This window comes from Amblyomma mixtum, chromosome 9, assembly GCF_055824585.1.
Source record: "Amblyomma mixtum isolate Tamu chromosome 9, ASM5582458v1, whole genome shotgun sequence".
Classification (NCBI taxonomy): domain Eukaryota; kingdom Metazoa; phylum Arthropoda; class Arachnida; order Ixodida; family Ixodidae; genus Amblyomma; species Amblyomma mixtum.
The window spans coordinates 31493734-31506024 of NC_143020.1; the positions used below are offsets into that span (position 1 = coordinate 31493734).

General features: G+C 50.4%; 1 protein-coding gene across 1 annotated transcript in view; it reads right to left on the minus strand.

Moving 5' to 3' along the window:
- The window catches only part of LOC149328656 (putative cytochrome P450 301a1, mitochondrial), a 40108-nt gene that overhangs the window by 10488 nt on the left and 17329 nt on the right, over positions 1-12291 (minus strand). Inside the window, exons 3-5 of the mRNA XM_089559053.1 lie at positions 9756-9946; positions 7850-8051; positions 254-413 (exon numbers count right to left, since the gene is read on the minus strand). Coding sequence (XP_089415179.1) covers positions 254-413; positions 7850-8051; positions 9756-9946 — 553 coding nt within the window. The remainder of the gene's footprint in view (positions 1-253; positions 414-7849; positions 8052-9755; positions 9947-12291) is intronic.

A 12291-nucleotide genomic window follows, 5' to 3' on the forward strand; every position in this document is an offset into this window, starting at 1 on the left:
GCGGCCGCCGTAGTCACGCTCTGATCCGGGTACTTCGGCTGTGTAGCCGTGCACCCCAAACACTGAGCCATTGCGGGGAATATGGAGATCGCCAAGCCTGAAGTTTTACGCCATGTGACTACGTATCGTAAATCAGCCAATTAGAGGTGATATGCCAGGTTGAACGAAATGAATGTGCGTCGTGGAAGGCTACTGGCATATATAGTCAGCATCACTATGCTCACATGTCTGCCGATTACTAGTGCGCACTCACCGCTTCACTTCCAGCAAAAATGGAGTCCATGATAAATGTAAATATCTCCTTTTGGTTCAATCCCCCTGAGCGCTGAAGTTTCGCAAGAAGCGTATTGTTCGTCGGACTGCCTTCTCTGACCGCTTCCGGAGCTGCCGCCAACACGACTGGAAGAAAGTACCTGCAAAGTAACAAGCGCTGTTTTACATATACAATTTTTTGCAGAACTTACAAATTATAACTGAATGTAATACACATCAGGTCATCTGAATCCTTACCGTTACCAAGAAAAGTAAAGTGCGACCTTGTTTTCGCTTGTGCGCTGAAGCCTGGCCATGCCTCCGCTCAAAGTGAAAACGGCGAACAGGAAAATTCTAAAATGTCAATGTGCGGCAAGTACACGGCATAGCCCGCTTGGCGAGCCCAACTGTAAAGGTGTTCTGGTATAGCCACCACAAAACGTCTAATCGAACCCCGACTGCGGCGGCCTCATAGCGATCCCACCAGTGCAGATGATCGAAATTAGGCAGGAAACCTCCCCTAGGGCCTCCATTGCTATCCACATTGCTTTCGATTCCAGTGACAATTCCGTCCTCTTTCTTTCTCGATAGCGTCAAAGGTGGTGATAACATTCGACGGCGGGTACTGCGTACTAAATAGCAGCGGCCGTATTTTTTATGTATTTAATAATGCGTGATAGTTCCCTTCGTTGAATTACGGAATGGTGCATGATGTGTAACTTCCATAAGAGACAAAGGCTGGACCGAACGCCGCAGTGGAGGGCTTCAGAATAATTTCGACCTCCTGGACTTCGTTAACGTGCACTGACATGGCATAGTATGCGGGCTCTTAGCGTTTCGCACCCATTGAAACACAGCTTCGGAAGCCGGGATTGAAGCCACATCCTTGGAATCAACAGCAGAGCTCCCTAAAGAATGATCCACCATAACGAGGCTCGTTAAATCACACACCACAGATTAATTTTAACTATGAATTTTTTATAGGAAGTTTAATATTTTTGCAGACAAAACGAACTCGTTAAAATCGAGTCGAAATAAAACTGCGAACAAATCTAAACCCGATGCCTGCCACCCTGCTCCGAATATCAGCAAGACAACTTGTCGGGCGGATTGGCTTCTGCACACCAAGGCTACAGCGCAGAACGCGATACGCAGCAAGAGAGACACACAGCTGGAGGGGTGCGCCGCTCCACGAGCAGCTGGTAGAGGGGGCACAGGAAAGCATCCAACAGGCAGCTTCCACAAACACATAAAAGCAAAGTCCTGGATAACAGGCTGAGAGTACTGGTTTTGAAAATGGAAATAATATTTTCTGTGCGGAATTTTTCTTCTTGGATGTGCTTTGTTTGTGCCGTGTGTTCGACAGTTTGGCCATGCATCAAGTCCTTTCTCTATCCTGCTTCGCAAATCTGTGCCAAGCATCCTCACGCTCAAGGCTATGGCTTTGAAAGAGCGCAACTTGCATTGTGCGCACTGTGGCGACGACCCTACCAAACCGAAACATCTTTTAAGCTTTTGCCTCCCTGATAGCCGAAAAGTCTAATAATCTTGACATGCTTTTATTTCAGTCTCTGTGATCATTATTGTGTAAAATAAGTAAAGAACGCGCTCCCAAGGAACCGTGTTTTTCATAGGGACAAGTCTCTTTGTGCACCACTCGAGCTCATCGAAATCAGTAGCAAAAGCAGCATTTTTCATTTTTATAAGTTATAAGGCGTGTTACAGAAAACGTGGCTTTCGATCCTCTCCCTAAAACGTATTGCATATTGCACAACGCAGCATGCCTTCAAAATTTGTCGTGCCTTTTTTTCTTACATGCACCTAATCCAAGTTTTATAACGGGGAATATTGTCACCGAAAAACGCAGCAGAAAAGCGGGAAGCACAGCGTTTCCTAGGAGGAAGCCCGCCGAACCGCCGAGCTCATGCTCGGCCACGCGCTGGGAGCCAAGGTTCGGCCACCAGGTGGCGCCGGCAGAGTGCCTGCAGTGTCTAATAATAACCGTAGGCAAAGTTGATGGAGAATCTTAATGAGAATTGCCAACACAGTAAACAAAAAAAATAATAAATAAAGAAAAGCTGAGCATGGTGGCAATTGCCACCACCCCGTTTCAAAGGGGGCGCTCCTATCCATCCATCCATCCATCCATCCAGTGTGGCATTGCCCCCCCCCCCCCCCCTTTTTCAAGAGGCATCAACCCGATGCCGCACGGGCGAAAAAAAAATAATAAAGGGAAGGCGGAAAGTGAACGGCGCGAGTGTCTGCGTGAAAAGGGGCTAACGGCAGTAATACGGCTTCAATCACGCCACGTGGACTACTTCGGACGTCGGTTGTCGTGAGGACCGGGCAGTTCCTTGAGGGAGCACCTCGTAGGTCACCGCGCTGAGGCGGCGTAACACCTGGTAGGGACCAAAGTAACGGCGAAGAAGCTTCTGAGAGCGCCCCGCAAGCGAAACGGGCACCACACCCAGACTTGGTCACCGGGTGTGTAAATCACTTCCCTGTGGCGGAGGTTGTAACGCTCGGCGTCGCGTTTTTGTTGGTGCCGGATTCGCTGTCGAGCAACATGGCGAGTGGCTTCGGCGTCACGAGCAAATTGGTTCGCTACGAAAGAAGAGGGAGCAGGATCCGGAAGAAGCATGGCGTCCAGCATGGTAAAGGGTTCGCGACCGTGCACCAAATGGAACGGAGTGAAGCGTGTCGTTGCGTGTAGAGCAGTGTTGTAAGCGAACGTGATGTAAGGCAGTATCCGGTCCCAGTTCCCATGGTCATCGTCTACATACATCGAAATCATGTCGGCAATTGTTTTGTTAAGCCGCTCAGTCAGTCTGTTCGTTTGCGGATGGTAAGCTGTAGTCCTTCGATGGCTTGTGCCACTGAGTCGAAGTACCTCGCTCGTAAGTGCCGATGCGAAGGCGGTGCCCCTGTCAGTTAATACGACTGTAGGGGCTCCGTGACGAAGCACAATGTTGTGAATGAAGAAATGTGCAACTTCGGCTGCGGTACCACGGGGAAGGGCCTTGGTCTCACAGTAGCGGCTAAGATAGTCAGTGGCAACAGCAGTATACCGGTTACCCATGGAAGACGCCGGAAATGGGCCGAGTAAGTCCATACCGACCTGTTGAAATGGGAGGCGTGGGGGAACGATCGGCTGCAGGAGCCCGGCTGGTTTAGTCGGCGGCGTCTTCCGGCGCTGGCACTCACGACAGGTTCGGACGTAGCGGTGGCCAACCGCAGCAAGCCTGGGCCAGTAGTACTTGTGACGTATGCGCGCCAACGTGCGGGAAAACCCGAGGTGGCCTGAAGGAAGGTCGTCGTGGCACGCACGCAGAACTTCGTTACGAAGCGCTGTAGGTACGGCAAGCAGATAGGCAGTGTCTCTTGTTCCGTAATTCTTTTTATAGAGGACACCATCGCGCAAGCAAAACGATGACAGCCCGCGCTTGAAGATTCGAGGAAGAGATGGAGCGGTTCCTTCGAGATACTCGATGAGAGGAAGCAGTTCGGCGTCGGCCCTCTGTTGGCGGGCAAGAGTGGACGCGGTGACAGCACCGAGAAAAGCGGAATCATCGTCGGGCTCGCCCGTGGGGCAGCGAATAGGAGCGCGGGATAGACAGTCAGCATCGCTGTGTTTCTGGCCGGACTTGTACACGATGGTGACATCAAATTCTTGTAGCCGAAGGCACCATCGAGCAAGCCGCCCAGAGGGATCTTTCAGATTCGCCAGCCAACACAGTGAATGATGATCGCTCAAAACCCGAAATGGGCGCCCATACAGGTACGGGCGAAATTTTGTAACGGCCCACAGCACAGCCAGACATTCCTTCTCCGTGGTTGAATAGTTGACTTCGGAACGGGACAAAGTGCGACTGGCGTAAGCAATCACGCGTTCTAGACCATCCTGCCACTGAACAAGGACCGCACCGAGACCAACGTTACTGGCATCAGTATGTAGTTCCGTGTCGGCTTCCTTGTCAAAGTAGCCAAGCACAGGCGTACATTGGAGACGGGACTTGAGTTCCGTGAAGGCGCTTTCCTGGTCCTGCCCCCACAAGAAGGGTTCAGCGTCTTTCGTCAGGCGAGTCAGAGGCTCAGCTAGCTTGGAGAAATTAGCAACAAACCGGCGATAGTAGGCGCAGAGGCCCAAGAAATGACGCAGGCTCCGTTTGTCTGTGGGCTTGGGGAAGGCAGCTACGGCGGCCGTCTTTTCGGGGTCTGGACTAACGCCTCGAGCGCTGACAATGTGACCAAGAAACTTCAGCTGATGAAACACGAAGTGACATTTCTCTTGCTTGAGAGAACGACCAGCGGAATGTATGGCCTCGAAAACAGCGCGAAAACGTTTCAGGTGCTCATCGAACGTGTCGGAGAAGATCACGACATCGTCGAGATATACAAGGCACGACTGCCACTTCAGTCCAGATAGCACGGTGTCCATCATTCGTTGGAATGTGGCAGGGGCCGAGCACAAGCCAAAAGGGAGCACTTTAAACTCGTATAAACCGTCAGGGGTAATAAAGTCGCTCTTGTCTCGGTCGCGTTCGTCGACCTCTATTTGCCAATACCCACTGCGAAGGTCAAGAGACGAAACATAGGTGGCGTAGGTGGTCTAGAGAGTCATCAATGCGTGGCAGAGGGTACATATCCTATTTCGTGACGTTATTGAGGCGCCTGTAATCCACGCACAACCTGAGGATGCCATCTTTCTTCGTGACGAGGACAACAGGTGATGCCCAGGGGCTCGTGGACGGTTTTATGACGTCGTTCTGGAGCATTTACTTGGCGGCGGATGGCGTCACGTTCTTTTGAAGATACCCGATAAGGGCGCTGTCATATTGGTCTTTGGTCGTCAGCAACGATAATTCGGTGCTTTGTAAGCGGCGTTTGTCGCACCTTGGAAGTTGATGCAAAACAATCGCGGAAGGAATAGATTAGGTTTTCTGCGCAGCGTTTCTGACTGGCCAAGAGGTGAAGGTTGACGTCGTTCGGGATGGCTGTAGCTGTCGCCTCGTCGTGCTCGGACGTCGTGGACAAAGAGCACTGCCTGGTACACTCTGCGAGCTCGTCAAAATAAGTGACGACCTCTGTTTTCGTGAGATGTTGCGGTTCACCGGTAAAGTTCGTAACTAAGATGTCGGTGCGACCGTTGGTATGGTCTACTGGGCCTCCAGCTACACAAACTTCCCGAGCGATTACCAGCGACATCTTCGCTTCAGCGATGCCAACGGAGCCGGTGCTGCCATTACACTCGACTGTGACAAACTTGCTGGCTCGCGGAGGGATCGTTACATGGTCGTCACATAGGCGCAACATTACTCGGCAAGGCTCGCTGTGGGTGTCAACGGCTCGCTGGGCGAAAAAAGATACCATGAGTTCCCGAAGGTCGATGACCGCACCATACTCTTGAAGAAAATCCGTGCCCAGAATGAGGCCTTTAGAACACTCACGTAAGACGGCAAAGGAGACAGTGAAAGTAAGACCTCGGATCTGGATGCGGCAGGTGCAGGCGCCAGTCGGCGTCACTACGTGGCCACTGGCGGTGCGAATCACGGGTCCACACCGAGGCGTCAGAACCTTGCGGAGAGTCGTGGCGAGTTGACTGCTCATCACAGAAAAATCAGCGCCGGTATCGACGAGTGCGGTCACTTGATAACTGTCGGCGGTTACAAAAATTTCAGATGAAACTAATCGCTCGCAGCACGTCGGTGAGGTCGTCGGAGAGGTCGTCGGATTGGGTCGCCACCCCCCGGACAGTCGCGTCGAATCGTCGGGTGGGGGCTGTTGACTCTGTGCAGAGGCGGCGGCTCTACCCCCGGAGGACGCCGTCTTCAGTTTTCCCGGCGAGGGGACATGCGTCTGAACTGAGCAGAGGTTGAGAGCCGACTGGGCGAAGTAAAGCGCCTCGGGGATGGCGATCGCGATTGGCGCTGCTGCGAGGCCGGGGGCAGCACGTGAGCGGCGAGGTACTCGTCGATGTCCTGCGGTCTTTCACCATAGCGAGGTCAAGGCGCGTCGGGAGGGAATCCTCTAAAACCCATACGCCGCTACGGGCAATGCCGCAGAATTTGGCCAGGCTCCCCGCAGTGGTAGCAGAGCGGGCGATCGTTGGGCGTGCGCCACACGTGCGCTTTGCTGATAGGAGGGCGCAGGTTCTGCTGCTGCTCGACGGGGCGCAGGTAACAGTGGGATGGTCGAGGTCCAGCAACGGGGCGAAACTCTTGCGGCATGGAGGCAGGTCGGCGCAGGGCATCGCTGTAGGACATGACGTGTGGCTCCGGTAGTGGTGCTGGTGGTGGCTGCACCGCTCGCTGGATTTCGTCACGGATGACGTCCCCTGTAGAACGTATGCTTGACGACGGAGCATCCATGCGGAGGTGTCGATGTTCTTCGCGGACAATGCTCCGCACAAGCTCTCGCAGCGCCTCATCCCCGGGGCCTGGCAGGGCGCGAAGTACTGAGTAGCCGCTACATTTGCCTGACGGCCGTAGTGGGCGCTCCGTTCCAGCAACGAACGTTCCATGCTCGTAGCTTCCTTGGCGAAGGCGGTGACGGTTAGAGGAGGGTCGCGCATGAGGCCAGCAAACAGCTGCTCCTTCACCCCACGCATAAGGTGCCGCACCTTTAACTTCTGGCATGGTAGGGTCGGCCCGATTGAAGAGGCGTGTCATGTTCTCTACAAACATGGCCACGCTCTTGTTGGACTGCTGTGACCTGGAGCGAAGGGCAATTTCAGCGTTTCCCTTCCGTTGGCTCGAGCTGAATGTGGCGAGCAACTCACGGCGAAAAGCTGCCCATTTGGAAAAGGACGCATCGTGGTTCTCAAATCACGTTTTCGCTGAGTCGAGCAGTGCGAAATATACATTCAGCAGATTCCGCTCGTCGTCCCACTGGTTGAATGCGGCCACACGGTCAAAATTGGCCAACCAGTCTTCTACATTCTCGAACCGGTCGCCGTGGAAAGATGGTGGCGGCCGAGGTGCGAGAAGGACGCACGGCGGGGCACTGCCGGAGGACTGACCTGTCTGCCTGCCAGTGGTGTACGTCATAGCTCTCACAGGCCTTGTCAGTGGCTCAAACTCGGGTTGCAGGCCTCGCAGGCGACGGCTCGTTTTGTGGACGGGTGTGGCGTCCGCGGGTCGGGGAGAAGCGTCACGGCTGTCGTCGGGGTCAGTGTACATGGGATGGTACCCAGCACCGACAAACGCAGCAGAAAAGCGGGAAGCACAGCGTTTGCTAGGACGAAGCCCGCCGAACCGCCGAGCTCATGCAGAACAAAGACGACGCTCGGCCACGCGCTGGGAGCCAAGGTTCGGCCACCAGGTGGCACCGGCAGAGTGCCAGCAGTGTGGCAATATCATGCTGTTGCTTCATCAGATTAGATACCTTCATTATTTTTATAAGTTGAATGTCCTGCACACTGCTATGTCACCTCGTAAACATTCTTTTTCCATCTATTCCCATTGCCGAAAAGAAGCTCAGGGATTCAAAGTTACAGTTGACCCCTATTTCTTTTAATGGCAACAAAATTTTTGCCTGAGCCCACCTTGCACTCATGCTGGTTAAGGAATATGGAGAATGGAAATAAAGAAGGTTTCACCTGATCGCTACGTCTGCGCTCCGTACGAATCGCCTGTAGTAAGGAGTTGAGAAGTAACGGAAGAAGGGAAACTTTGTCGTAAGCACATTCAGCATTGAGAAGAAGTCGTTGATAGCTTCCATCAATGAAGCTTCGTGAGAGCTGGGTTTGAGATCGCTTTCCAGTACGCCCATTCTCTTATTGGTTGTAAGGTACACAATCGCTGCAAAAAAGAAGCCAAAAACATGAAAAGTGTGATTACAATGAAGTGTTTTCCTTAAAACCAGCACGGCCCTCAACAGCCGTTGTAATAAAGCAACAACCTTCATTCGCTACAGTCCGTGTGCCTGTACATAGCCGTATCTGGGCAGTGTAAGAAATGCTAGACAATATTTTTCTCGGTCATCTTTCTTAACTTAATAGTCGAGGTGGTGGCACGTGCCACTATAGGCCATGTAGTGGCGAAGCCTTTGACCTTTAGATAACCGTGGCTGACTTCTCTATACCTCTAGCTCACTCATAAAATTTCGGATGGCAATTACCACCCTCCTTTTACTATACATGTAATATTTTGGCGGTTTATTGTCTTGTTTTACCTGTGGTTCACTGTAGGCATTTTACTTGTAGATAATCGTGGCTGTCTTCTCTAAACTTCTAGCTCACTCATAAAAGTTCGGATTGTAATTACCACCCTCCTCTCATTATGTGCGTAACATTTTGGCGATTTAAATCCTTGTTTTACGTCTACTTCACTGTAGGTATTTGACTTTTAGATAACTGTGGCTGACTTCTCTAAATCTCTGGCTCCCTCCTTAAATTTCGTATTTTAATTCCACCTCCTTTTACTATGTATGTTACATTTTAATGGTTCAATTCTTTGTTTTACCTGTACTTCACTGTACAGCAACTAACGTAAGAACAAACAAGTCCGGAATTGACGTGAAGAATGCATATCACCACAAGTTATGTCTCTTATTCACTGCGACGTTTCAATAGGGATTAGATTAAGCTAAATTTATAGTGTACAGCCGAGTTCTTGCAACATAATAACTTTTATCTGTATGTTTCCAACACTGCATTTCTTTAGTTCTGTAGTCATAGATACCTTGCCTTCTGCAATTACGCAGTTTTCATTGCGCTTTCTTGAAACGCTTTGCTTGCTGCAGCTGCCTTTGACGTAGTTCTTTTTGGCACAGCCTGTCGTACGGCTCATATCACCACTCTGCGACTAATCACAAGCGCTACCTATTGCCGGTAAGCTTTTTAAACTTCATTTTAGAACGAGGTGGAGCCGCTTGTCGCTCGACCCTATAAATTTATGTTCGTGCAGCTGTTGTCTGGTTTTCCCTGTTAATCTGCAGAACCGTTAGATGCGAATCTGCTGCCTGTGGACAGTATGTTCACACTTATACTAGATGCTCACAAGGAAAAACCCGATAAATCTCATCGCGCTTAACATTAGTTGAACTGTAAGAAAGTTACGCCAGGAAAGAAACCCTCGCCCTTTCAGGGAGACCAAGATCCTCGGTCCATGGCCACAACAGCCGACAACCATGAAGGCTTACAAGGGACTGTTTTGTCTTTTCCGAGAGACTGCCTTGCTTGCTAGATTGTGACTTTGTCTCTCGTTCCTTCTCTCTTCCCTTTTTAACCCCCTGATTCCCTTCCCCAGTGCAGGGTACCCAACCAGAATCCTTTCTGGTTAACATTCCTGCCTTTCCACCTCTCTGTGTCTCTCTGTCAAACATAAGTAAACATAGTTTTACTTCAGTTTGCGGTACCCTTCCCCCAAAGCGTACTAAAAGCATTACTCACGCCCAAATTTTAGATGCTCAGGAAGCTACATTCCTCGCGCTTCCCGAGTAGTTTCCCGGCAAATCATTAACGGAGTGCAATAAACAATAGAGAACGTCCGTGCTTCACTCACACTCAAACGCCCATCTTCGCATAATGGTGTGGTAGTCTTCCACCTCCCCAGCGCTGTCCCGCAAAGGTGCAATGAGGCGAACGACGTCATCCGCAATCCGCGCCATGTCCTCGGCGTAAGAGTGGATTGTACGGGTATCGGAGACGCCACCATGGAGCTGGGTCCGTAGGCGTTGCCACTCTTCGCCCTGGCTGTTATTAAGGCCAGAAATTGAGAAAATACGCATGTTCAGTTTTTGCGTCACACAGCTTAATAATTTTGGTTTGGTTTTGTTTATTGGGGTTTAACGTCCCAAAGCGACTCAGGCTATAAGGTACACCGTAGTGAAGGTCTCCGGAAATTTCGACCACCTCGGGATATTTAACGTGCACTGACATGAACAGTACACGGGCCTCTAAAATTAATAAATTGGTAAATTGGTTTTTTGAGGAAAGGAAATGGCGCAGTATCTTTCTCACATATATCGGCGAACACCTGAACCGCGCCGTAAGGGAGGAGAGGAAGGTAGGAGTGAAAGAAGAAAGAGAGAAAGAGGTGCCGTAGTGGAGGTCTCTGGAATAATTTCGACCACCTGGGGTTCTTTAGCGTGCACTGACATCGCACAGCACACGGGCGCCTCTTGCGTTTCGCCTCCATCGAAACGCGGCCGCTGCGGTCGGGTTCGAACCCGGGTACTCCGGCTCGGTAGACGAGCGCCTTACCACTGAGCCACCGCGGCGGGTGTCTAGAATTTCGCCTCTATCGTAATTCAGCCGCCGCGGCCGAGATCGAACCCGCGTCTTTCGGGCCAGCAGCCGAGCGCCGTAACCACGCGCCACCGCGGCGGGTGCTTAATAATTTTGAGGAAAGATTTTTTTAACGAATACTATAGCATGCCCTTATTTTCCTTTTATGTTGCTTGCTAGCGCACTACTCCCAGTTCGCAAGAAGATGAATAGCAAGAGTACGGCTGAATTACATCATTTTCGCAACAGGTCAGCCTAGAATTTTTCGTTTCAATTTTTCTTTAAATGGCGCTTCGTTACCACAAAATGCCTCAAACAGAAATACCGTAAGGGTCGCACCACAGAATGACCTGCAGACGGTATTGATATAGCCCTACTGCATGCGGAGGGATGAACGCCCGTCTGCTGTAACAAAAGAACTTCTGCACACCAGCTCACGCATCATAAAATCAGAAGGGCAAAGCAGCCCTATAGTTATAGCAAAATGCTGCCTTGTAGCTCGCGCAGTTGCGGCTCAGAAACCTTTCAGAGACCCGGAATAACGTTCCTTAATATTTAGTACGAAGATAGAAGCCAGTGCATGACGTCATCCGTCCACATAAGCTATGCTAACAAATAGAAGTTCCGCCATGTATCAAGAAAACCGGTTACGTCGTGTAGATCACAGTTTCAAGCAAAACAACACTTCTGATCCCCTTGGCGGTGGGCTCCATGAAGCTTGCAATCAATCATTTCATTGATTTACGTCTTAAACTGTACACGTAAAGCACGAGTGTTTAATTCTATACCAGTTTTTATTTCGGACGCTTTCGAAAACACCACCCTCCAGCATGTTCCTCCAGATTAACAGGAAACGCACAAAATAACGCCCTAAACACGCGACTAAAACGCGTTATTACCGATAAACTGTAGAATCCATCTTTTTCATTTTTCATACCGGCTACATAGCACAATAGCCACAATGAAACAGACACGGATGCTGTGTTCTTGTCGCCGAATGCATATCTTAGAGAGGTTCCAAAAATTACCCAGAACAAGAGTGGCGAAAGCAAGCGCCGCAATAACTCAGAATGTGACCAGGGCTAAAAAATACGCAGCTGCATAAATAATTCATAGTACACTTCAAAAGGTATGCTCCAAAAGAGAACATAGTATGCTCCAAAAGAGAACACTACGCTACCACGGAATAGACAATATCCACGGCGGTGCGTTGTTGCATCACTGTCAAGCCCACGAAAAACACAACGAAAAGTAAATACGAGATCCATAACGTGGCTAGGCCGGATGAAGAAGGTGAAAAGCCCAACGTTGCCATAAATAACAATCATGCGTTTCCGCTTGATCCCTAATAAAAATAACAAGGAGGCATAATTCTATAATACGTTAGAAATCCTACAGCATGAGCAGCTGTAGCTACCGAACGCTTGTTCTACCCGTACAAGCGACCCCTTTTTTATTCGCGGTGTCGTGCCCACTTGAGTTCATTGATTCTTGCCGCAAATTGTTGTTCGACATGTGTTTACATTGCATCAACGCCTATTTTTGTCGTGTCTTGCTTATGCTCTCTGGCGATGTTGAAATGAACCCTGGACCTGACCAAACCGACACCCCAGCAACCCTAGAATCAATCGCTGCGGCAATATCGCGCCTTGAATTGTCCCAGAATACTGTTTTGTCCGAGCTTTCCAGCATACGTGGTGCACAGATTAGTATTGAAAAGAACGTCAGCGCCCTTTCATTGCGGGTTGATGCTTTGGAAAAAATTGTACATGCTGGTCAAACCGAAGAACAAGCTGCGCCCTCAAGCTCGA